The sequence below is a fragment of the Aquarana catesbeiana genome, linkage group LG03, assembly GCF_042186555.1.
Source record: "Aquarana catesbeiana isolate 2022-GZ linkage group LG03, ASM4218655v1, whole genome shotgun sequence".
Taxonomy (NCBI): domain Eukaryota; kingdom Metazoa; phylum Chordata; class Amphibia; order Anura; family Ranidae; genus Aquarana; species Aquarana catesbeiana.
In genome coordinates, this window is record NC_133326.1 from 320,720,076 (window position 1) to 320,747,865 (window position 27,790).

At 41.6% G+C, this 27,790-nt stretch overlaps 1 protein-coding gene across 6 annotated transcripts in view; it reads left to right on the forward strand.

The window, feature by feature from the left end:
- CDC25C (cell division cycle 25C) overlaps positions 1-8,876 on the forward strand; it is an 86,637-nt gene extending 77,761 nt beyond the window's left edge. For all 6 annotated transcript variants that reach the window (XM_073620416.1, XM_073620417.1, XM_073620418.1 and 3 more), the window contains one exon: positions 1,431-8,876. In XM_073620416.1, the coding sequence (XP_073476517.1) occupies positions 1,431-1,571 (141 nt within the window). In that variant the 3' untranslated portion in view covers positions 1,572-8,876. The remainder of the gene's footprint in view (positions 1-1,430) is intronic.
- Positions 8,877-27,790: the final 18,914 nt, after the last annotated feature.

The window sequence follows — 27,790 nt, forward strand, 5'->3', positions numbered from 1 at the left end:
GAGAGCTTGCGGGTAGTTATCATGTTGGAATACTGCCCTGCGCGGCCCAGTCTCCGAAGGGAGGGGGGGAATCATGCTCTGCTTCAGTATGTCGCAGTACATGTAGGCATTCATGGTTCCCTCAATGAACTGTAGCTCCCCAGTGCAGCAGTACTCATTCAGCCCAAGACCATGACACTCCCCCCACCATGCTTGAAGGGAGGAGGGGATCATGCTCTGCTTCGGTATGTCACAGTACATGTAGGCATTGATGGTTCCCTCAATGAACTGTAGCTCCCCAGTGCAGCAGCACTCATTCAGCCCAAGACCATGACACTCCCACCACCATGCTTGACTGTAGGCAAGACACACTTGTCTTTGTACTCCTCACCTGGTTGCTGCCAAACACGCTGGCCACCATCTGAACCAAATAAGTTTAGCTTGGTCTCATCAGGACATGGTTCCAATAATCCATGTCCTTAGTCTGCTTGTGTTTAGCAAACTGCGGGCTTTCTTGTACATCATCTTTAGAAGAGGCTTCCTTCTGGGATGACAGCCATGCAGACCAATTTGATGCAGTGTGCGGCGTATGGTCTGAGCACTGACAGGCTGACCCCCCATCTCTTCAGCAAGGCTGGCAGCACTCATACGTCTATTTCCCAAAGACAACCTCTGGATATGAAGCTGAGCACGTGCACTCAACTTCTTTGGCTGACCATGGCGAGGCCTGTTCTGAGTGGAACTTATCCTGTTAAACGTATGGTCTTGACCACCGTGCTGCAGCTCAGGTTCAGCGTCTTGGCAATCTTCTTATAGTCTAGGCCATCTTTATGTAGAGAAACAATTCTTTTTTTTTTTCAGACCCTCAGAGTTCTTTGCCATGAGGTGCCATGTCGAACATCCGGTGACCAGTATGAGAGAGTGAGAGCGATAACACCAAATTTAACACACCTGCTCCCCATTCACACCTGAGACCTTGTAACACTAACGAGTCACATGACACCAGGAGGAATAATGGCTAATTGGGCCCAATGTGGACATTTTCACTTAGGGGTAGACTCACTTTTGTTGCCAGCAGTTTAGACATTAATGTTGTGTGTTGAGTTATTTTGAGGGGAGAGCAAATTTACACTGTTATACAAGCTGTACACTCACTACTTTACATTGTAGCAAAGTGTCATTTCTTCAGTGTTGTCAAATGAAAAGGTAGAATAAAATATTTACAAAAATGTGAGGGGGTGTACTCACTTTTGTGAGATACTGTATATTATGGACCATTGACCTAGAACACATATGTAGATTAGAAAAGTCAGAAGTCTTCATCTGCATGCTCGTTGAGTCAATGAATGAAAGTTTTAAAGTAACTCACTCAGGGAATCCCTGTTTGTGCCTTGTAGTAGAATGAAAGGAATAAACAGACTTTGCTTACCCTTTTTTTTGTTTTTTTATAGATGTTGTGTGAGCCTCAGGGATACTGCCCTATGCATCACGAAGATTACAGAGAAGAACTGCTAAAATGCCGTACAAAGAGCAAATCCTGGGCAGGCGATCGCAAAAGGAGGGATCAAATTGCCAGGCTGATGAAGCTGTAATGTGGCAAGTGTAAACTCAATCACACTCATGTAGCTGCTCATCCATTTTCCAACTTTGCTGCTTGCACTGCCTTAAAAGACCTGAAATGGCTTGACTTGTACCACTGACACTGTGAAATAATTTTATTAAATGTATTCTTTGTGAAAATATGGCAGTGTGGAATATGCATTTGTCATGTGGACTGACCATCTGAGTATGCAACGGAGCGCTGGAATGGATCAATCATATACCTTGGCTTTCTTTGTTATGTTTAGTATCTATTTAAGTATCTATATGTTTGCTTAAAGTGTATGTAAAACCTAACAACAAACTTATTTTTTCCCTTTGGTCTGGTAAATGTACTATTGAAAGGGTTTTGTTATATCTGGTAAGTGCAAAAATACCGTGATCCTGGCAGAAATCCAATGAGCTTGTTATATCCTGTACACTCTGTAGTGTTATCATGAACATACTGTCCTAGGGGAACAATGCTGCTCTATAGAGGACAGGAAGCGTGTACTGGCAGGATCACCAGATGAAAATAAATGAGCGAAGAAAGGTAATGCAACAACCTCATCTAAGGAGTAGTAAGCTGCAATATATTAAATTTGTATTCTTGAGCCTAGCTACGCTTTAAAATCATGTTTGGCCTACAAGCCAAAAGTCATGGTGTCCTACAAGTCCTACAAGCTGCTACTAAAATATCATTCCTGAAAGTAAATTTTATTGAATTTCATAGAGCTGTTTACAAATGGTGTCATATCTGGGAGTCTGCCTTTTATTGAGGATACAGGTGCTCAATTTTCTGCGAGAGAAAAGATGGTGGAGGTGGTTCTAGCCATCAAAATCAGATTTTAGTTACTGGTTTATTTTGGGCCATGTAAGTTGCGCTCTTCTACAAAAACAGCACAGATCAACTAATTTGAGTGGCATTGCATAATTTGAATGAGGAGTACTATATTTAGTGCATTATGTTATGATTTTTGTTAAGACACCATCCCAAAATCTAATCATATTCTTTGTATGTGTGTGTGCTTTTACTTTTACTTTTTTTTTTTTTTTTAACAGCTAGGGTTCTTTAATAAAGAAATTAGCCATTTTAAGATTAAAAACAAATTTTAACAGAAATGCCATATTCGCACTGTTGCAGTAATTTGCGCAGGTGAGGATGACAGCCAAACAACTAGCATCTTCAGAAGAAGCAACCCAAATATTTTTTTCAGAAAAAGTTTACCTTGAAAAACATTAAACTTACATTGTACTGTATTCTAGCCTCAGCTTCTTCTGCCAGTCTTTTGCTCGCTTGTTCTCAATAATGTGATCTTGTCCTTGAAGCTGCAAAGCCACATTTAAAAAAAAAAAAAAAAAAAAAAAATCTTTTTGTGTGCACACTACACTCTCCAATCCTATAGAGAGTTAGTATTGCATGCTCCAGTGGAGCAATAAATTGAGCACTGTACAGAATCTTTTGTCAAGATGCTTTGTGGATGATATCTCTTTAGATAACATGAGTATATAAGACTTGCAGAGGGGGCAAGGGGCAGGTATTCCACACATCTCGGCTACACATGAATGGCACTTTAAAAAGTTTTATTACTGCTGTTCAGAGCTTGCCAAGACCTTTCTAAAGACTTCATGTAGCTGATGATCATTGGATTCGCATTTACTAGTCATGAATAAACCCCACCCATATGTATAAGACCCGGGGCTGTTTTCCTGTTCCTCAAGTCAGCATTTTAGATGTGGCTCCTGAGAGAAAAGGCAAGCTAGCTGATTAATTGCTTAGTGACACTGAATCAAGGAAATAAATGTAATTTAAATCCCATACCTGTACTGGAAGCAAGCTGAGTTTCTGGTAACTTCTACATCTGATATCAAATCCTTTTAGACCTACTTTAGAGTTTGAAAGTAGCCACCCTCAAAAAGGAAGTTGAAGACCTACCTTCAACTTCCTTTCTGAGGGTAGCTAGTTAAGATTTACATAAAACCACTGCATGTGGGAACGTAGCCACCTTCAGATCTTCGCACCTGATAAGGACTATAGGATTACGTTCCAATGCATTCAGCTTCTGTGTGTTAAAGCAGAGAAAATTCCCATTGCTGAATCTCGACCCACACAGCACCACCCAATAACTTCAGCTTGGAAGTCACATTCGATGCTGGTCTTAAGTGTCAGTATTGGTGGAATAGACCAACCAGCTCCAACAAGTGTAATCAGCCAGCGCAAAGACATATGGGATTATTAGTTTAAGAGTTTAAGCGGAACAGTGCAGGTGACTGTAACAAACGGGCACTGCTCTTACCCACAGGCAGGAAGTAAGGTGAATGGAACCACCATTAGGAGTGTGAAGAGAAGAATTCTATCACAAAAAAAACATTGAGGAGATTGGGCTCAATTTAAGAAGCCTATTTATTGTGTAACTGTATGCTGTAGTGATTAATTGATTTTACAAGTATAGTTTAGTGTCACTTTAAGTTCTTCTGCTGACTTACACATTACAGGTCCTGTTTTTTTTCAAAAGGCCAGTCATACAGTAGTATGTGGACAGAAATGCAATGCTGAATTGTTTAAAGCATATTTTTCTTGTCAATTGAGGGATACAGGAATTGATAAACAGTCAGGTTACACTGTCCCCTTACAGGAGGTTGGCCCCATATAACCCCTCCTCTGTCTAGCATGCCTTAGTTTTTACTAGTGTCCAGACCTTCATGTACTTTTGGTTAGTCGTGGAATGCTTTTCCATGAAAGCTCCATATTTGAGGTTTCTGAAAACTAAATCCAGTTGGGCTGAAACATCAAGAGCTACCTCACTATTTGCACCATTGGGTATGGTTTTAACTTCCGTGCCATCACTAGTCTTACAATGAAAAATGTTAACCCTGAGGAATCAAGCACCGACTAAATCTGCTGGGTGGCGTGTTGTGCGTGTGTGCTCTGTGTAATTTTTCCCACCATGTAGCCTGGAAGAAGCATCATCTTCTGCTCCTGAACCATGTGGATCTGTGGTCTGATTCCACTGCTTGCCTAGTGCCTTGGTCACCTTCGGCTGCCTGAAAGCTTCATCTGCATCAGCTGCCCTGGTTTGTGGGTGCTCGAGGCCTCGCCTCATATTAGGCCTAGTTGTTTTACTGCTGTGTGGACTCAGCATGTGTTCCCTAAGACACAAGAGGACAAACCTGTTCCATGGCTGGCCTCAGCCCATTTCCCCCTAGTGGTTCTGAGAGTGCTTACCTGGCATCCCCAGAAGGAGCTGATGCCTGTAATCAGATCCTGGGACAACCAATGTCAGAGTCATCCTCGTCAGAGTCTACCTCCGCTTCATCAGGTGAGGCTGAGGCTGCCCTCATCTCCACACAGATACCCATTTAAGACTTCTAAATGTGCTCAGATACTGAGGCACTCAGCCCATAGAGGTTCTAAGCAGGCTATGGTTCCATCTGCTGCAGAGTCTCTTGGACCCCCCTGAGCTCTTAAATCAAGTTGGCCCCTGTTGCCATCTCTGATTTAGAGTCCCAGTGGTCTTCTATCTGTAGGGAAACTGTTTGTTTTAGAGGCACCACAGTCTCCTACAGTTGACTTAGATCTACAAGTCCGTTGTTTTCAGACCACCTCACCACACCTGCTATTCTGGTCACTCTTTAAGGACTGGAAACACACTGAAGGCGTCTGGGCCCCACCTGAGTGTCAGAACCTTTTCCCTTTTTGAGAAGAAATGTATAAATTGGTCAATTCCCACCATGCACCAGTGAGCCACATTAACAGGCTACCACCAAATGGGTTTTAGGTGTGCTTCCCTTCTTGGGATTTCACAGACCGTTTCATTCTCTCCGTAGATCCCAATTTGAAATAACTAGAGTGACTTTGATGACTTTAAAAGAGAAGTATGTTTTTTTGTTTTTTTTGGCCCATTCATACTTACCTAGGTGGATGCAGCATCGATCCGAGGTTGCATCTGTCCCCTGCCGCCTCTACACTGAGAACTGAGCGATCGAACATCGCCAATGGTTCGGTTCTCACGGATCCCTGAGCGGAGAGCTGCTGCCTGTCAATCAGCAGCTTTCCACTATGCTCCTCCACGCTCACTGGAGCACTGAGCTGTGAAGGGGTGAGGGCCTGCCGTCTCAGGCTCTCAGTGGCTCGCTGAGACAAGCATCAGTCCAGGCACCTGGCGAGTCCAAACTTTATTGTCGTAATGACGCAGTGCCTGGACTGATTCCAGTGACGTCGACAGAGCGGACCTCGGACCGTTCTCTGCTGAAAACAGGTCACAGGAGTGCCTGTGACCCTTAGGAGGAGTACAGCCAAACAAGCTCAGGCTAGACTTCTCCTTTTTAAATGTCAAACTGTGTCAGAATGATTGGATTCTCTCAAATTCGATCCCTCCACCACTGGTGTAGGACTCCATTTCAATGAATGATTGGAGCAAATATCTGAGTCAAGTGCTTTAGTTGTGATGGCTTGTTACAAGTTGTGACTCGCATGAGAATAATATCTGTTCAAATGCATAACACATTCTGGTTATGTATTTGGAATGCTGATGAGGCATCCATTGAGCATCTGACTTGGTTACCCCTTGAGTGACGTAATGTGTCTGGAATTGCTTTTGAGATCATCAGTGGCAACCCCAGAGTGTGTACCTGCCTTAATGTGGGAGTTCTTTTGAAAAGATGGAAGAGTCTCACCCCTTTTTCATCAGCAGCAAGTACACCTAAGCATCCAAAGACTACCTACCACTCAGGCCCTAGAGCTCAAATCTAGAAGCCAGCTAATCCCTCTGCCTTCTGCATTAAGGTGATGGGCGCACAAACCACCTCCTACTAATAGAAGTGTAGGCTACTTCTACAAATTTAGTGTAGTTTGCACATCTGGATGGGTCTTTGAATAGTGTGCTTCCGGTACTCTGTTCACCCATTGTATCCCACACGAAAAATTGGTGTCTGGCATCTCCTTTACTGCCCTGACCATTTTCTGTTTTTTTCTGCACAGAGTAGTGCATCTTCCAGATCTATCTGGATACTCTGCACCCTGGGACCTCTTGTCCCACTCTAGTAGAAACTTGACTTGGAACCCCACACGGACTTGCGTTCCTCCTATTAAGGGATTTCCTTATCCTCAGATGCTATTGAACCCTTCATTGTACTCAGTACCCTTCAGTTTTCCATGTCTCCTAAAGGACCCCCTGACCTGCAAGGTTATCAGGGACTTCCTACACTTCTCAGTGTCCTCTGGAGGCACCTGTTATTTTTTTGAAGCACTGGACCCTATGTCCACTGTAGTGACTTTTTCCTGGCATCCCCATTGTAGAACATTCAGTTGATCTCCCTGAAAAGGGTCGTTTTTTGGATTCTTGTAGTCCAAATTCTTCTAATGGACCTTTAAGCCAGCAAGCTTCGATTTGAGTGCTTCACAGTTCTCTAGCGTGGTAATTGTGGGTCACCAGCAGGCAAGGTTGTTCCACTCAAATCCTCACTAAAGTAGTCCAATTCATGTGGGTCACTGTTCCCCTGTCAGGAAATTTTCTCCCACCTTCCTCTTCCAGGGCTTGTAGCTTGTTGAGGAATACCCTCCCAATGTAATTTACCATTTTATCATCCACTCCATCATTTTCAGCCACCCCCTCTATGCCTGGGAGCCTGGATTTGGGGTGAGAATTCCAGAAGGTCTCTTTTGACCAAAGTCCCCGGTACAGCCCATCAGTCTTCCTTTTTTTTTTTTTCTTTTTTTTTTTTTCTCTGCCCTGGGGAACTCGGCTTGCTGTTATGTCCCATACCTCAGACTTCAGTCTAGTTCCCCTTATGTCAGGATATCCGTCTATGAGTTGGTATTCTGACCTGGTCTCTGTCGGACATCAGTCAAGCATTGTAGAGACCTACACCTAAGGAAAGTTTGGGATCCTTTTCTTTGACAGGTCAAGTAGCCTGCTCCCAACACAAGATGATGCTGATTGTCCTACTCTTGACTACCTTTTATAGATAAAGTGATAGAGTTAAGGTTCTGCACCCGGGTGCTCCTATTCCCCTGCATGGAAGGAAGTATTCACTGGATGGCCTTGTGCTCCCCTGAATTATCTGCAGGGATCCTGCTGCAAGTACCCCCCCGTAGGGCATGGAATACGACCAGAGGCCTTCATGGGATCTGACCACTGGGAGATCCTCCATCTGTGGCTGGTTTGCCTGCTATTGAGGGAGTTCCTTCAGATTGCTTCCTAATTTCTGTCCTAATCGGGTGACTCTTCTTAGCAAGATTCCTGCCCCTTGCTCCTTGGGTGGGGATGCTTCAAATCAACAGGACAAGTCAGATGATTATTAGAACCATGTTTTTTGGACCGAGGTTAGGCATGTTTGGAGTGTTTGTCAGAGCCCAGAGACACTTCCAGGTGTTTAGGTGGATGGGTCCCTGCTCATCCTGTTTTTCTGGTGTTATCCCTCATCCCTGCCTACCCTTATACAGGTGCCTCTTGTTCACTATTCCTCCCCCTGCAATCAGTTTGACTTTGAGGTTGGTACACATGGGTTTATCTACCAGTTGCTGCCCATCATTTTGCTGTGCATTGGCATATTATCCTGTGGGGGCTCTCATGTGCTGTTGATGTCTTGCTGCAAAATTGATCATCTGACCAAACCTTTTCCCATCATGGAACCTCCTTTTACCTTTTTAAGGGTTACAAATATAAAGCTTGGGCCTTCCCATGTTGATTGGCTGGTCTTTTTCATTATGAACCTGTTTTATACACCCAGGATTTTCTCAGGAGACCTGTTGTCTGGGACTTTTCCCAGTGGTGGTTTTTCTGTTGACCATATCTTGTTATTGGTCTAGTTTACTTCCAGGTAAAATGTGGTGTTCCACCCCTTTTGGTGGATTGCTGATTGGTTCCCTCAGCCTTTTGCTTGCTCAGGCACAATATTTTTCAGCTCAGGCACAATATTTTTCAGGTTCCTCTTGTTGGCGAAATCTGTCCTGGTCTAAAGGACCAAGTTAATCTGTGGCCTCCTCTTTGTCATGGCAGTTCCTAGGGCTTCACTTCATCTTTTTCAGATTTAGGCATTGTCTCTTCAGGTTCCTCTGTGTTGCAGACTATTATCACATTTTTGGGGGTCTATCAGTGACGGTTATCCACCCTTCACTTGACTGTTTTTGACATCTCGTCTGTCCCTCAAGGGGCAAGAAAATCACAAATTTGGATTTATGTACTTGACATAAAACCTTCTTTCTTTTCTTTTTTTTTTTCTACGCCTCTGCATTTTGCCATCCTTGGTACTGTTTTCTCAAAACGCTGAGGCATACCGGGTAGAGGAGGGGGTTATATGGGGGTTGACTTTTTTTTTTTTTTGATCTTTCTGTTTGCCAGTGTCCCAACCTTCTGTAGGAATCAGTATAAACTGGCTGTTTCTGAATTCCTGTCTCAATGGTTTTCAAGAATCTTATATGGCTCTTGGTGTTTATTTATAGAACCAAAGCTACCCCTGTGTCCTATGGACCTGTTTCATATTAAAGTGATCCTAAACACACTTCTACTTCTTCTTCTTTTTCTTCTTTCTTCTTTCTTGACGTGTATGATGGCACTGTAATTTTATTAAGAAAAATAAATAAATCGAAGTACCTTTTTTTTTTTTTTTTTTTTTTTTTTTTTTCCCTAATCAATATACAGCTGTCACATGACCCAGCTCTTTCCCAGTCTGTCTGCAGGGAAACAGTGGCAGGAGGAGCTTGTATTCCTCTGCTGCAGTTCACATGTGCAAAAAAACTGACTTTGGAATACAGAGTAAAAATAATTGAATACCAATAAACTGTTTTAAATTATACAAATATATATTTGAAATCAAATCTTTACATTTTTTTTTTTTTTTTTGGCAATAACATGGTATGAGCAGATTTCTCCCAATCACAGGCTGTCGCATCCATCCATGCTGTGTCCTGAAATAACAGGGAGGTAAAATCAAGATGAAATATCCCATCCCCATTGTGTTTAGTTGGTTATTGGACATGGAGGAGAAGGAGGGAGGGAATGGGCTGTCATTTAGTGTGTGTGTGTGTGTGTGTGTGTGTGTGTGTGTGTATACACGCCCACATGTGTAACTCTCTGATCACATTGGCTGCTCAGAGGTGATAGGGAGGGAAATGCTCAGCGCATAGAAACACTGAAAACAGAGCATCTGCACTCTAGCTGCCAACGCTCCTCTGCAAAATCCCCATCTGCAGTGGGGACATGGACAGAAGGGGGAGGCAGAACAGCACGATCAGCCATTTTTTTGCAGAAACATTAAACGTATCTCTTAGTGACTGAGTATGAACAGCATGTAATACAGTATTTACTGATAGTTTTTAATAATGTGGGTTTGACACTTTAAGATGAGCTGTGTCAAAACAGCTTCTTTTAAATGGGCTGGCAGTACACGATAAAGAATGAAAAATTGTGCCTGACACTATTTTTAACATGCTGCATTGCAGCATTTACCACACATTGCAGTATAGTGTGGTAGAATGTGCATTTTACTGAATGTTACTTCAACGCAAAAATGTGAATGTTCCCTTTTAAACACCTTTTAAAGGCCAATCTCACCTTTCTAGGAATTCGCCTACACTGTCAAGGGGACCTGGTAGATTTTACAAAACTGCAGATTTGTAAAATGTTCAACAATTATTTATTGTAATACCTGTAGGCTGTTCTGGGTACCCCCAGAAGCCTGGCTCAAAACTTTCCAGTATAACCCCCACATTCCTGCCTTGTTGCTTGGACATGTAAATTGTTGGATCCTTACTCTCAGCATTGCAGGAATGAATGCCAATGGTTTTCAGGTCCTAGCAACAACACAGGACATGGGGGTTTTCAGCCTGGCTTCTTGGGCGACCCAAATGGCTTACAGGTATGACAATATTATTGAACATTTTGTGTTTTTTGTGCTTTTTGTTTTTTTTTTATTTAATATCTACTGGGGCTCTTGTCTGCATAGGCTATTTTCTTGAAAAGGTGAACATGGCATTTAAAGTTGATTGAAACAGACTTGAATTTGTATCTTGGTAGTTATCTTTTCTGGTTTGGTTTGGTGAAATGAACCAGGTGAAATACAGAAGTAAATCCTTAATTTACAGAGCACTGTTTTTACTTTGTATATGTTTTAATGTAATCTGTATGTACCACTTCAATGTTTGTTATTACACATAAAATAATGGGAAAAGGTTTTAAGCAGCATCATACATTGCAGGGTAAATACATTACAACACAAAGAACAGTTAAACGCATTCTAAATAAATTGTTAATGTGTGTGGGGTTTTTTTTGTTTTTTTTTGTTTATTTTTTACGCAGTGGAGTGCAAGTACCCAAATTTGACTTGGTTTTAGCCTGCTGCAAGGTTCTGTACAGCAGAACACAGCATGGGAGAAGGAGAAGCAATAGAAGGAGCACATCGGTGAGTTAACAAGGGACATGCTGATAGACGACAGAGTGACAGTCTGCTGCTTCTCCTTTTAATGTCCAATCACAGGCTTGGTAAAGAACAAGGCATTTGCAGCAGAGAAAGGAAATCCGGTCATCTGCCCTGCTAGACAGAGCTGTTCTGTGTGGCAGAGCTGTGTAAATCTCAAGAATGTATACCTAGAAATACAAATCCTATGGCTGGTAAAACCACTTCCATGTGTGCCCTTTTTCTGTGTCTTTATTTGTCCTGGAGTTTAGCTTTAGATCTATCTAACAAAAAATATTACTTAACTGTGACTGTGAAATTTGGTATTTTATATTTATTAAATGATGGTATATACTTTTTAAATATGAGTCCTCTGCTTACTACACACTTCATTTCATATACAAAATTGTTAATATGTTGTTTACCAAGGGCAAAGACTCCACATGCAAGGATAATGTGTGCATATTTAAACATGTCCTTTAAATATAAAGTTTACTCAGTTTACAGACCTTTCCCTGAAAAAAAGTCAACATTCGGCCCTTTACTCCTTATTAATTGTGTAATATGGAATGCTTGAAAACATCACTTTCAAATTTATTCTACCATTTTAAAGGGACAGTCCACCCAAATATTTTTTAATTAGAGGTGGAGCCACTGGCTGCACTTTTTTTTTTTTTTTGGATACCCCAAGGGTGAAGTTTACTTGCCATAAGTTCTGACTATGTTCATGTTTACCTAGGGTTTGGTTGGAATCTTTGGAGGGAGAACTCCCCTAACTGGCATTACTCCATATAATTTTTTGCACATTTTACGTTTTCGTTTTTAAAAACCATACCTGTAATCTCAGATAGTTTTTCTGAAATGTAGGTTTTAATTCAAGAGCTGTTCTCTTTGAAGTAAATGGCTATCTAGTCATTTTTGTCTTCTGCTGTAACCACACCATGTCACTCCCCTATTTCCAGATGCCTATCCCAGTTTTTTTTTACCACCAGTTAAAGGGGCCCCAGTAGCTATAAAAGCTGTGCAGCTTTGTAAAATGTTCAGTAATAAAATTGTCATGCCTGTAAGTAATTTGGGTCCCCCCAGAAGCCTGGCTTACTAACTCCCAGTTAGTAACCCCCATGCCCACAACCTTGTTGCTAGGATCTGAAAAACATTGGACCGTCTCTCCCAGTAGAAGTTGCAAGAGTAAAAAACAACAGCGTTGCTGTCTTGGCAACAAAACAGGACAAGGGGTTGATAGGGGGAAGGTTTTAGGCCAGCCTTTTCGGGGGGGGGGGGGCACCCAAATGGCCTACAGATATGACAATATTAGTATTGAACATTTTACAAAGCTGCACTATTTAATATCTACTGGGACCCCTTGACTGCAAAAAGGTTAGTAGGAAGATGTGCCTCACCTTGCCCGGTTGCTAGGTTTGCCCCCAGCATCACAGGAGCATTCCTGTTCAAATGGCCATGCATGCGCAGTGTGCTTTCGCTTCTTCTGCTTTCGTGTAGAGGCTGAGCTCAGCGATGCCAGAGAAATAGAGACCGAGCACACTGCGTATGCACAGGGATTTAAACAAAAACGCTCTTTTATGATGCTCGGGGCAAAAGCCCTAGCGTCAGGATGGGGCATAGCTGCTTGTAGGTGTTTTTTGACCAAGTTTTCTCGGGAACACAAATGGTCTACATACAATATTTTAAAGCTTCATTTTGTTTAACACACTTAGGGGCCCCTTGAATTTTATTGAAAATGTGAGCTAACCCTTTAAAACGGTTCAGGATGGACTGTATTTATCCTTATTGAATGCTATTATTGATGTATAATTAGTGGTGTTTCATTTATTCTACAGACATTTAATCATTAGCGAGATTTTAAGCAATTATTGTTTATTTTTAATCGTGTTTAAATAAAGATAATGAATTTTAAATATTGGTTACTGTTGTGCCTCTAAAGTCCAATCTCTTAAATTTTTTGCAGTAGTTCCTCAGTTAATCAGAACGTGGCACATTTCTACCTTGGTATCCACAGTACCATCCTGTGGTTATACTAAATAACTCCAATTTCAAATCTTATTGAAAATGTGAACTAACCCTTTAAAATCTAGCATGAAAAGTCAAATTGTTTTAGTGGATTACTATTTAGGGGAGAGTACCCATTAATGCCACAAGATGGCACTGTTCATCTAGTGTAATTTTACCTATAGTTTTGCAATTTTGTAGGTTTTTGTTTGATTTAACAACCTATAAATATGAAGCCTACTTCCCTGCACTGTCCTCGCCATGTCTATCAGGTTTTAACAGAATGTACAAAGTTTATGCAGTGTTGAATTGACCTTGATGCACGTTTGCTAATTTGCATGGTGTATAAATGATTACCTTCTAAACCGAATACAATTTGACTGCCATTCAGATTTATTTTCCAGTCCCTGTGTAAAGAATAGGGGTACGTTTGTAAAGGTGGTTTAGATCATAGTTTTATTTTATTATGCTTTTGTTTTTATTATGAATGTACATTCTTAGCTGCCTTCCCATTTTAACGTTTTCGCAAGTATTACTTCTGGTCATATTTCCTAAGTCTTTGTGTAAAGCCCAGTTCACATATGCACACCTTTTTAAACAAGTCCTGCTTGATGCATTTTTTTAATGTAGTTTCCAGCAAAACACAAATTGCATAGTTCAATGTTAACACATGCAAATCCACCTAATTCAAACAATTCCCAACACCTCCGATGTGTAGATGTGAATGCTATCTAATGGTCAAAAGCACATTAACAATGTTCATAAATAGATTTTTTTTCTTCTTAAAGTGATTGTAAACTTCAGACATGGAATGATGCGTATCCCTCTATAGTGTGTACTTGTCTCAATTAAGAGCACTAATACCATGTACACACGGGCGGACTTTTTGGCATCAAAGGTTCGACGGTCTTTTCGACAGACTTTAGACTGACTTCCGAACGAAAGGACTTGCCTACACATGATCACTCCAAAGTCTGTTGGTATGAACGTGATGACGTACGACCGGACTAAAATAAGGAAGTTGATAGCCAATAGCTGCCCTAGCATTGGTTTTACTCCGTCGGACTAGCATACAGACAAACAGATTTTTTTCGACCGGACTCGAGTCCGTCGGAAAGATTTGAAACATGTTCCAAATCTAAAGTCCATCTGATTTTCAACCGAAAAGGTCCGCTGCAGGTCCGATGAAGCCCACACACGGTCGGATTGTCCAATGGATTCGTCCCGTCGGACCAGTCCGGTCAAAGTCTGCCCGTGTGTGCACGGCATTAGTGTCAATTTTGTCTGCTGCTTCCTTCCTCTGCTATCCGCATGAGTCACTTCTTCTGATTAATTTTCCTGACCCCAAGAGAAAAAGGTGACAGGGGAAGGACCTCCAGCTGATTGACAGCCTCAGCTTTGTTCCTGTGTGAAGGGGGGGGGGAGTCTCTTCCCTCCAATCAGCTCTCAGAGCTCTCTTCACTGAGCTCTGCAGAGTAACTTCAGCTCCTGCACCCCCCCCCCCTTTTTTTTTTTCTGAACTCTGACCAGTTTTATAATTTAGCACTTTGAACAGATGTAGAGAAGACTGCAGATAAACAGGTACAACATATGTAGGAGGATTGTTGAAGCAAGTCACTGCTTTGGGTATATGTAAGTCGCTTTAAGTACCTGCTTGCTAAAGACCCATCCTGATCTGATAAACACTGCGTCTTTTTTAGGGCCTAAGTCAGTGGAAACAGCTGTGGTCCCGTCACATATACAGCGTTGACAGGATCATGCCATATGACAGTATGACAGGGAAGCAACAAAAAAGCATGGATAGTGATGCTATTGTATATTACTTGAAACAATTGGGTTATATGGAATTACGACTTGCTTATGATTATTGCATTTGTCCACCAGAGGGCACTAGAGAATATTGCAAAATATTTACCTATATACAGTATTACCACCATAGCCTGAGTTCGTTCTTCTCTTTTTTTTTTTTTTTTTTTCTTTTTCAATTATTACATACATATTTTAGTTTTAATTTCCTTGTTCTTGTTGCTTTTAACTATTGCAGTGCAGTCCCACTTTCTTGAAAGTAAAATGGAGTGTCTATTTGTCAATAATTGAAGTTACTGACTCTGGATAAGCAAGCTGTGACTCCTCTTTCCTGATCTGCATGCTCGTTACTGGTTAGTAGCTCACAGTATTGAAACCAAAGACAGACAGGCAACTTAATGTGTCTAGAAGAACGTCAGCCATGATTGCCTCATATCTTTCCATCTCTTGCTCTACTGGTTCACCTTTTCCAGAAAATAGCTTATGCAGTCAAGGGGACCCAGTAGGTATTAAAAACCGTGCAGCTTTGTACAGCATGTGTAAACATTTTTTTCTTATCTGTACTGTAGGCCATTTACGTTCCCCCAGAAACCCTGCCGAACTCCCAATTAGCAGCCCCCACTAATTGCCAAGGCTTCCAGGGCAGCCCAAATGGCCTACAAGTATTACAATAACATGAACGTTTTACAAAGCTGCACAGTTTTTTAGTATCTGCTGGGGCCCTTGATTGCATAGGCTGTGTGCTGGAAAAGGTGAACTTAGCCTGAAAAATAAATACTCAAAATAAATTTCCTTTATTTGCTGAAAAGGGGCAAACAAGCTTGACCACAAAGGGCGCAATTGCCTCACATGCAAATCACTGCCTGTGTGTCCACAGAGCAATCAAGCACAGGCAGATCTCTATCTCTCTGCCTGTCATTTTGTTTTTAATGCAATTGCTGTGATGATATGGAGGTACTTCTCCCCTGATGCTGAGCTTCTGGGAGCCACCTCATACAGAAATGTGTGCTCCCTAGTCACTGGTTGGGATCGCTGTTTAACACAAGATTCACTATCATCTACACTAAAAGAAAAAATAGATGAACCTTGCTAATCATGAAGCATGAGTTTAACTATTATTACACAACCAGTCAGATTCTAACTTCCTTTTTTTTCTCTAGATCAGGTTGAAAAAAATTGACAGAGGCAGCTTTTTGCATACTAAGGTAACTTTGCACGTTACTTTTTCTTAACATTAAGGCCCAGGCAGATGGCTAAATGCAAAGTTAAACTGCATCTATTTACTGTTTTTCCTACTATTGGCTTTTCTATATGACCATTTTTGTGATTTATACATTTTTTCAGTCTGGGTACCCAGAGTTCCGGGTTAAAGGTTAGTTTTCTTTTTTATTTTATTTTTAACCACAAAACTGCCACTGCCGGTAATGAGTGCCTGTAGATAAAAAGAAAAAAAATGCACAGCTTTTTTTTTTTTTTTTTTTAATGTTTCTTTAAGTTGAATATTGTCCTTGCTATTGGACTTTGCCAGTTATGTATCTCCCGAAGCCTGATTGAAAAACTCCCAGAGATGGCATTATCCTGTCCTCCCTAGTTGTTAGGACATTGCTAAGACACTCCCAGCTGTTTCTACACACACCAAACCCCCCCCGCGTGCTCTTTCATGTTGCAGTAGCTCTGAGTTCAGCGATGCCGGAATAGAGAAGATGGTGGACCACACATGTATGGGTTTGAGAGCATGTTACTATAATTATGGGAGTGACCAGTAATAGTTGGGAGTGTCTTAGCAATACGTTTTTAGGCCAGGATTTGGGAGGTCTACACCTGTACCGAGGGCATTTATCCAACTTTTGTCAAAGTGGTTTTTTATCTACCCCTACCTAGGCAGCCTTTTGGTAAAGGTGTACTAACCCTGTAAGCAATTCTTTCTGGTTCAGCAGTTCAGCTTTCTTTACCACCTTTCTGCCTCTAGATTCCTTACACTAATTCAGCATTATTGCACTCTGTCCAATGAGCAGAGCGTTTACCCAGAATGTAGCCATGATCATTCTGGCAAAAAAAAGCAGCAGTCCATGGGTTAAGTCATATAAAGTACATCTAAACTGGTAGATAGATGCAAAATAGTTTATTGCACTAAGAAGATGAACAATCCCTGCACAGGACTGTGAGATGTAAAAACAAATGCAGCAAACAGTCATATAGTATAAAGCATCAAAGTAAAGGAAATTGTTTAAATTTTTTTTTTTCAAAAAGCAAAACTGTACCGCGCTGTGTGGTACTGTTTTTCTTTTTTAAAAATAATTTTAAACATTTCCTTTACATTAATGCTTTATGCTATATGACTGTTTGCTGCATTTGTTTTTACATCTCACAGAATTATGCAGGGATTGTTCATCTTCTATGTACCAGTTTAGATGTACTTTATATGACTTTGCCCATGGAGTGCTGCTTTTTTATTTTATTTTTTTTATTTTTTATTTTTTTTGCTAGTCATCCATTTTTCCAGTGGTTAGGCAGCTGCACTGGGTTACTGTCCCGTTCATTGGGGTCCTATACCTACACATTGGACTGACAGCTCTTAGCGCTCGAAAACTTGGTGTGATCATTCTGACAAGCAGAGGTGTATGTATCGCTGGCCAAAATTATAAATCCTCTCACAGATAAAACAGTAAACATGTATTTTAACCCTCCATTTAGCTGTTCCCTTTTCCTAGTGTTTTTTATTTTTATTTTTTTAAATGCAATCTGACTGTAGACACTCATTCTGTTCTAAAACTTTTTTTTTATTTCCCCCAAACATGAACATTTGCAGAATATAACTGAAAAGTTTTCACCCTTTAACAAATCATGAGTATATTTTTCTCTATTAAACTGAGAGGTAAGAGGACAGGTGCCTCAGATCTTCTCCCCTGCCTTACAACTATAAAAAAAAAAAAAAAAAAACACACGTTTGTCTACATATAAAGATAGACAGACATAAAAGTAACTAGCTGCCCTGTTGCCTTGTTAAAAAAAAAAAAAAAAAAAAAAACATCTGGAATTCATTTATTTGAAAACTGGCTTGTATGAAATATCCCAATGCTTGTACTCCAGTTGTTCTCACTTATTGGGCATGGATTAGTCCCTTTCCAAACATCTATGGTTTGTTCTTTCCTCTGGTTTATTTTATACTTTCATCAGATTGCCAATAGCTCATTTGTTTCAGTAACATTAAAGTAGATGTAAACCGCATCACTAAAACATCATATAAGCTTTAAGGTGGTATCAAACATTTTATTATATTTACAGCTTACAAATTCTATAACTAATGGCTGCATTAGTTTTTTTTGTTAGGCTTTCTTTCTTTTATTTTCACCTGGTGATCCGCCAGTCTGTTTTTCAACAGGACCTGCTGTCCTGTAGATGTAGCATTTTGAGGGTTGAGACAAATAATCTAACACTGACAGGTGCCTACAATGATCAGCTTTTACTTATTTACTTTAAACCTTTATCCCAAAAGGATAAAGGTTGCTGTAACTGCGTATAAAGTGTTAGCAGGAGTTTGTCTTCAATTTGTTAGTAGTCTAAATTGGCTAGTACATCTAACACTCCCCCCCCCCCCGACTCACAATGCATCTGTTCAAAGGTGCCCCCCTGTGCTCCTTCATCCAGAGTGGGGGCACTGTAAGAGGTGTGTTACTGGCCAGACCACCAAGTGAAAACATGCAAAAAGCATAACAAAAGAAAATGAATTCAGCCACCACATCTAATGATTCACAGGTTCCAATGTATGATGTTTTGGGTTTAATAACACTTCAAAGCCCAAGCTACATATATTTATATACACACCGTATTATAGAGAGAGTAGAAAATGGTTAAAATGGATAACAAATTGGGAGTTATCCTCTTCCTGTACTGAAGGTATCTCTCATAAGGAAAATCCCCACTTAGGCATCTGTCACCACAGCAAGTGTCCTTGTTGAAAGATTTCATCTCTATTACAGCAGCAGTGACCACTTAAAATTTTGGATTTTCCCTAATTTTATGTCCCAGTTAATATGATCTCCAGGACTCAGATGGGTGACCATTGAAGTGATGAGAAATCTCCACAATGTAGACAAAAAGCTAAAATACAAATGTTTTGTAGTTCCTGTAAAACTTTTTTTTTTCCCACCCCACTGACTACCCCCCTTTAGCCTAACATGGTGGGCAGAGGGTTGGTACGCATGTTACAGGTGCAATAATTTGCTGCACAAAAAGTAGACTGCATGTTGCATTCAGCAGGGCAGTAGCACCACCAAACAAGATCCATTCAAGTGAATGGGGCTGCACCGCAACTGCCCTGAAACTGTATGTAATGCATGTGCTTTGGACACAGTGCTGTGGCCTTTTAAGGGCTCAAACAGGCATCTCGTGGGGCAACATCTTGCTTACAAACTGCAAATGCATCTGAAAAACAATCCACCGGGGATCGCTTTTTCAGAGGAGTGGCAGTGAGTGTAAATGAGTCCTTTTTAATGAATTTTTGTTTTCTTTCAAAATTTTCAACACATCCCCTTTTTTTTTTTTTTTTTGTGTGTGTGTAAGCACAGATGGTACAAGTTTGTGTGATTTCTTGTTTATTTCCACATTTCACAGATTATAATTATTAGTAAATAAAAAATACATTCTTTCAATAGTATATGCTTGTGAGACACAGCAAACTGCTTCATGGTAAAGACATACGATGATTATGGGACTGAAGGCACTCCCTGCCTTCTCCAGGCATTCCCTGGCTGACTCTTCTTGCAAGATGAAACCATTGGCTGTGTTGGATTTTCCCAGATGTTTGCTATTGTTCTCTCCTGATATAAGCCACTGTCAGGCGTGTCTTCCCTCCTCCATAGCCATGAAGATGTATTGTGTATAAATATAGATTTATTGTAGAAAGATCTTTTGCAGCTGGACCACCATCCAATGTCTGTAGATATCGAAAATTATGAAATGACTTTGATTTCTTTTTACAATGTTTTGTAAGTACACCCGAGTGTTTTTTCTCAGCAGTTTCTCTTTGTTTAAACATCTCTTTATCGCTGCCAATCACAAGGATCAAGTCTCAGATTACAAAGAACAGATATATGAAAGTTCAGATTTTTAAAGTGATTGTAAAGTCTTGTTTTTTTTTTCTCTATAAATATAACAAACCTGTTATACTTACTTCCTCTGTTGCAGTGGATTTGCACAGAGCAGCCCAGATCCTCCTCTTCTCGGGTCCCTCTTCGGCACTTCTGGCCCCTCCCTCTTGTTGAGTGCCCCAACAGCAAGCAGCTTACTATGGGGGCACCTGAGCCAAGTCACAGCTCCCTGTGTCCATTCAGGCACAGAGCCCTGGCCCAGCACCCTCTCTCTCTCCAAAGTTTTTTGGAAGATAGGATTCGATTAAAGCACCATCTTTGAGTGGTCTAGAATACCAATAGACACACCAGCCAACTAAATCAAATGTTCAAACGGGATGACAATGGGATCACTGTGCATAGGTTGACATGTTTTGTGGGATCTCCCAGCTTCATCAGGACCTTCGGTACAAATAAAAATCAAGCTTCAAAAATAAATTGTGTGTATGTGTGTGTGTGTGTGTGTGTGTGTGTGTGTGTGTGTGTGTATATATATATATAATATATATTCACTACTACAGTCCATTTAACATGGGTTCCTATGGAAGACGTTCTGTAGTGCAAAATGCACTAAAAATGCATAGGTGTGAATCGGGTCTAAGACTGGGATGCCATTAAAGCTCATGTGCGTGTAAAGGCAGGTGTTCCAATACTTTTGGTAATATAGTGTTGATGGGTAAATTTAATAAGTATCATAAGAACTGATGAATTTTGTTTAAGTAAGAGAGAAGACATTGCTACTTCTTTTTTCCGCATATAGGCCTGCTACTTCACTGTTTAGTTACTGGGCAGAAAAGTATAAATAAGCATTAATTGTCATATCCTGATCATGCCCTATGCATGAGCTTGTATAACATATGGTGGGGGTTCCACTATTGGATGTATAAAATTTGGAATGTGTGTGGGAAAGGTTCTTGCGACATATAGGTGCTAGTGGAGGATCTCATCCTTGAAGTCAATAGATAGTACAGTAATATATAGGTAGGATTTTATACAGTATATGCACACATTTGCCTTTTTTTCGTCCTTTCTCCTAGTCCTGGGGATAGTCAGTTTCATGTATACTATGCGTATTCCTATGTATTAAAACTAAAAATTAAAATCAATTTAATTAATTAAGATTAAAAATGTTTTTGTTGTATTGTAAAAAGCAATCGTTGCCCTCTTGCATCTATACAAGAGACAAGAGGTCCTGAGAAAGCGGTGACCCCACGAAACGTGTCAAACCTGCACATTCCTGTAGTGCAAAGGTGTTCATCTGAGCCTTAAACATGTCAGTTGACACTTTTATTGACACAGAATATCTTACATTTCCTGTGTACTTCTATGCATACTGAGATATATATATATATATATATTATTGGGTTATTTACTAAAGGAAAATCCACTTTGCACTGCACTTGGAAGTAAAGTCGCTGTAGATCCGAGGAGGACATGCAAGGAGAATGAAAAACAGCATTTTAGCTTGCACATGATTGGATGATAAAATCAGCAGAGCTTCCCCTCATTTAAGATCTACCCCTTCGATTGAGAGCAACTACACTTCCAAGTGCACTTTCAGTGCAAAGTGGATTTGCCTTTCGTAAATAACTCCCTATGTATTTGTGTGTGTGTGTGTGTGTGTGTGTGTGTGTGTGTGTGTGTGTGTGTGTGTATATATAGAGTCCTCCGATTAAGTCTTCTGCCTCTGCCGGTTCTTCTACCCTCTCCGGGTCTTCTCTGCTGTCTCTCTGGTTCTTCTCCCTCTGTCTGCTGTCTTCTGCCTCTGCTCGGTCTTCATCACTGTCTTCTCGCTTCTCGGCCTGCCCCATGCCAATATAAGTAGTGGCACAACACGCACCCATCATTAGAGCGGGAGAGAGCGTTGACTCAACATCGGAAGAAGAACAGAGGGAGAAGACCCGGCAAAAGAGCGAGAAGACAGTGATGAAGACCCAGCAGAGGCATAAGACAGAGGGAGAGAGAGCGGAGAAGACCTAACAGAGGCAGAAGACATCATTGGAGGAGGCAGAAGAGCCGGAGAGGGGAGAAGAAGTCGGAAGAGACGTCAGAGCTGCCTTAATAAGTTACTTTAGAAACCTGTGTACTGCGTTTTATTTTTGACACTTTTTTTTTTTTAGGTGAATGGGTAGGGGTATAATGTCCACCATACTCATTCACATAGGGTGGGGGGGGGCTGGGATCTGGGGGCTACCTTGTTAAAGGGGGCTTCCAGATTCCAATAAGCCCCCCCGCCCGTAGACCCCGACAACCAACGGTCGGGAAGAGGCCCTTGTCCTCATCAACATGGAGACAAGGTGCTTTGGCACCCACCCCCCATGTTCAGGACATATGGCCTGGTACGGTTCAGGAAGGGGGGGTGCTCGCTTGTCCCCACCCCCTTTCCTGACCTGCCGGACTGTGTGCTTGGATTTTTCACACATCATGTGACATGAGCTCCCAATGTCAGAGCGTTTGTCGTACAAGTGTGAACCGGGCCTAAGGCCTCGTACACACGATACGAAAATCAGAAGGGAAAATTTGTAAGACAAGCTGTATGCGGATTTTCAGATCGTTAGTACGGTGCATTCGACAGACGATTTGACTTTTTCGTCAGACAAAAGCTGGATGTGCAGACTATAAAATTTTTGTCCGATGTGAACTCAACATCTGATTTTTGGGTGGTCAGTACAGAAATTGTTGTCTGATGTAGTTATGCCAAATGTATTTTAAAAGGAATTTGTTTTGTACGATCTGAAAATCGCGAATCAACGCTCAACAAACTTCTACTAACAGGAAATTAGCAGAAGGGACCCAAAGGGTGGCGCTTGAGAAATGAACTTCCTCTTTATACTCTCAGAGTACATCACTACGTTCCTGTTTGTCAAACGACAATTTGTGGATAGTTAGTATGCTAGACAAAATCCTGCACACGCGCTTTTGACAAAAATCGGTCGTACAACAATCAAACTGTGCGTACGAGGCCTTAGCCCCGGTTCACACAGGGGCGACTTGTCAGGCGGCTTAGCCGCCTGACAAGTCGCGTCCCGTTCCGTACTATGGAACTGTTCTAATAGGAGCGACTCAAGTCGCTCCAACTTAGAAAAAGTTTCCTGTACTACTTTTGAGGTGACTTCAGGCGACTTGCATTGACTTCTTTACAGAAGTCGTTTTGCAAGTCGCAGCTGAAGTCGTGTGCAGGTCGCCTCACAGAGTCGGCCTGCAAGTCGTGTTGCCCCTGTGTAAACCAGCTCTCAGGAGTAAAGCTACATTTTAGACAACAAAATCCTAATTAACAAGCATTCAACTACAGGGGAGTCTATTTATTAAACAGGTGTTGATTATAAAAGGGCACCACATGGAAGAGAAATGTCACAAGGCCTGAGAAAAAAAAAAATTTCTTTATACAAGAAAGGTGACGGCTACAAAAAGATCAGGAAAGCTTTACATATCAGTTAGAATACTGTAGCAAAAGTGATACAAAAATTTAACAAAAGATGGAACTGCAACCATCTAACAGATATGTCCAGGCCGTCCACAGAAGTTAACACCTCGACAGGAATGTCTTTTGATGAGAAGGGTTGAAGAAAATCACCATGCAAGTTCACTGCAGTTAGCTAAAGAAGTAGAAAGCCAAACTGGGGTGATTGTTTCCTGTGACACAATACGGGGTACACTGCAGAGGAATGGCATGCATGGTGTCATCCACAAAGGAAACCTCTTCTAAAGCCCATGCACAAAAAAAGCCAGCCTAGAATTTGCCAGGGCCCATGCTGAAAAAGAAGAAGACTACTGGGACTAAGCTCTAACGAGCAGGGCCCTCTGATTCCTCCTGTATTGATCGACGCTATATAAATCCTGTATAATAATAATATTCTGGTTGAGTTCCTGCACCTGTTTTCTAAGAAAATAAGCTCTGGTATCATGTATTCACAGATGTACTGCTTTATATTGAATAGGGGTGCAACGGATCGTCGTCGATCCGTGATCCGATCCACGGAGGTTGATCCGTACGGGACACCCACAATCCGCGGAGCATTCTGTGGCCTCGGCCATATTAAAGGCCGCGGCTTCGGCCTAGCTCCGGAGCGGCGGCCATCTTGGTACACCCGGCGGCCGTTTAGCACGTGATCGCTCCATCAAATGACGGAGCGATCACTTGTAACAAACCGGCGTCATGACGCCGACTCCTCTCTCCCCTCTGTGTACTGATCTGTAGAGTGGAGGGGGGAGATCGGATGGCAGCAGTTCCAATACTCTGCAATGCCCTGCCAGTACCCTGCCAATACTCTGCAATACCCTGCTGCAATGCCCTGCCAATAGTCTGCCATGCCCTGCCAATAGTCTGCCATGCCCTGCCAATAGTCTGCCAATACTCTGCCAATATGCCCGCCAATACCCTGCAATACTCGGCCAATATTCTGCCACACCCTGCCAATAGGGAGATTGTGGATATTACAGTGGGAGAGATTTTTTTTTTTTGATCCGAAAATGATCCGAACCGTGACTCCTGATCCGAGGAACGATCCGAACCGTGAGTTTTTTGATCCGTTGCACCCCTAATATTGAAAGAGAAGATTCTACCATCACTCCGTGCCCTTGGTCGTCGTGCACTTTTCCAACATAAACTGTATATATACACAATGTATATAATGGAATGTCTTTTTACATACTAGCAGCACAAGCACCTAAAATCTGCCTGTCACCCCTGTACAGCAGCACTCAGACTAGGAGAAAGGAAGGGCAGCAATGAGATACTAGTTTTTGCTGCAAGAAGACTGTATGTGCTGACAAGGAACATTCCAATAGAAGGACAGGGCAGGGTTGATTACTTTAATTTACTTCCTGTTGCTACTCCTTCATTAACCAGACAGCAGGCTGCAAGCAGGAAGGTGACACCACTGTATTCCTAAGGCTGTATTCACACCTGGCCGTTTTGAATCACAGGAAGATTCTCCGCGATTTTGCCTGGGATTTCAAAACGCCTAGGTGTGAATGACAAATCGCACAACACACATTTCAGATGCCGTTCATTTGAATGGAACCTAAAAAACGTGGTGCGGTCCTGCCGCCATTGTCCCATGATAAATCGCGCTGCAGTTGCGGCAAACCGCATCGCGTGAAGCTTGTCGTCCCAAAAAAAAAAGTTCAGGAGCTTCTTTTGGGGGACACGCTGCATGCGATGCGGTTTGCTGCGATTGATCGCTGGAAAACTGCGGCAGAACCGCACCGCATTTTTAGATGGCATTCAAATGCATGGCATCTGAAATGTGCGCTGTGCAATTTGTCATTTACACCTGAGCGTTTTGAAATCGCGGACAGAATCATGGAAAATCTGCTCACGATTCAAGACGCCCATGTGGGAATGCAGCCTTAAAAGAGGTATGACTTTCGTTCTTCCTATTTTTCTTTACTTCAGCTCCTCAGTATGTTCTTCAAAAAATGTGTATTTCATACACAGCTCAGCGTGACTTTAAGCTTGTATTATTGTATTGAGGCGTTCTGTTCACTATGCAGATTATAACTTTGTATGCTTTGTGCAAGTTTATTGTTCATACCCCTTTTGTATCAATAAAAAAGTTATTGAAACTAAAAGAGAGGTATGACTAAGGCTGGATACACACCTTTAGAATCCTTTAGATTTACCTTCAACTATGTACTGCTAGGGCCTGCTTGATTGCATACAAATTGAAAGTGTTTAGGTTTGACCTCATATTACATGGTTTTGGTAAATCTAAAGGAAAAAAATCTGCAGAAAATTGTATAGTGTGTATCCAGCTTAAAGCTTGTTGGTGCTGTTGTGGACAAGGGTGCAGAAGTGCATTGCCTCTTTAAGTCCCGGCCAATGTTAGTGCAATTTGGCCACACCCACCCTATGACATGGCGCACGCAATGTGCCCCATTGATGAGTTGCTGCACCTATTCTTTGAGTCCCCCCTGTAACATAGTTTTATGCAGGCCTTTTTTTTTCCTCAAAGACTGCAGGGTTAATTCTACTTGACAGACCTTATCATATTTTGTCATTTTTCATTTTGGCTATAGTTATTTTAACCGATTGCGGATCGCCCACCGTAGATATACTTCCTAGCTAGCCTACCTAGTACATGATCCGTGCGCTGGGGTAGAGAGCGCCCCCGCCACCTCGGCTGTGCTGCGATTGGCTGCAGCACCAATCAATCAGTGGCTGCTGGCCGCTGATTGGTCGCCAGCACCCGAAGGTTGGCTCTGGACATTACCGAAGAGAGCCCTGTGTAGGTAAACAAACACAGGGCTCTCTTCTGACAGCAGCAGGACGAAAAAAAACAGTACATTGCTTAGTAAAAACAGCACACACAGTACACAGTAACACATGTTGGCTACACATTTAACCCTTGATCGCCAACCCCTTCTTTGCCAGTGTCATTAGTACAGTGACAGTGCATATTTTTAACACTGATCACTGTATTGGTGTCACTGGTTCCCAAAAAAAGTGTCAGATTTGTCCGCCGCAATATCGCAGTCCTGCTATAAGTCGCTGATTGCCGCCATTACAAGTAAAAAATAAATAAAAATTCCATAAATATATGCCACAGTTTGTAGCTATAAATTTTGCTCAAACCAATCCATATACGCTTAATGTAGTTTTTTTGTTTTTACCAAAAATATGTAGCAAAATACATTTTGGCCTAAACTGATGAAGAAATTAAATTTTTCAATTTATTTTTATTGGCTGTGTTTTACAGCAGGAAGTAAAAAAATATATATTTTTTTCAAAATTGTCAGTCTTTTTTTGACCCCTTTCACACTGGGGCGCTTTTCAGGCATTTTAGCACTAAAAATAAAGCCTCCAAAACGCCCTGCCCATTGAAATGAATGGGCAGCACTGCCAAAGCGCTTTAGCAGCACTGCAATACGGGCGCTTTTAACCCTTTCTTCGGCCGCTAGAGGGGGGTTAAAAGCGCCCCGCTAGCGGCCAAAAAACGCTGCTAAAACTTTACCGTACCCACGCCCCAGTGTGAAAGTAGCCTTATAGCGCAAAAAATAAAAACTGCAGAGGTGATCAAATGCCACCAAAAGAAAGCTCTATTTGTGGGGAAAAAAAGAACATACATTTTATTTGATTGCAGTGTGGCACGACTTCACAATTGTCAGTTAAAGTAACACAGTGCCGTATCGCAAAAAAGGGCCTGGTCATGAAGGAGGGTAAACCTTCTGGAGCTGAAGTGGTTAAATGCAACAGAGAAAATGGTGTCACCCCCCTAACAAAGTATAGCATCGTACACACGATCGGACTTCAAACAAACTTTTCCGTGGATTTCTGTCCAAAGGGCGTTGGCCGTGAACTTGGTATGCATACACACGGCAGGACTTTTTCAGCCAACTTTCACCAAATCACGTGGTTTTTCAGCTCTTTACCGCCACCCTTTGGTCAACTTCTGTATTGTTGTCTGATCTTTTGCATTGGTTCTGAGCATGCGTGTTTGTACTTTGGATTAAAGTCCGATGGATTTGTGCACACACGATTGGACTAGCCGACGTAGGACTTTTGTTGCAGGAAACTTTGTCTGTTTGCACAGCCAACATTTGTCCGGTGAAAACCGAAAAAGTTTGTCCGAGCATACACACGGTCGGATGTTGCCTTAAAACAGGTAATTTGCATGTTTGTTGTCAAATAGTCCAATCGTGTGTATGGGCCTTTAGGATCACAAAAAAGCTGATAAGATGGTTGACACATGTGAACATGAAATGACGTGAAATTCGGCTAGTGCTTTATAAGGCAGTGTGAGAGTATTACTTATTCTGCTAATAATTTTATGCCTGCTTTCCTATTAGAGGAATATATTGTCTCCTAAACAATCTTCTATGTGTAACAGGGTCAGAGCATTTTTCTTTGACCTTCCGATTAAATGAGTCAGCATTTGTCAGTTGACTGAGAA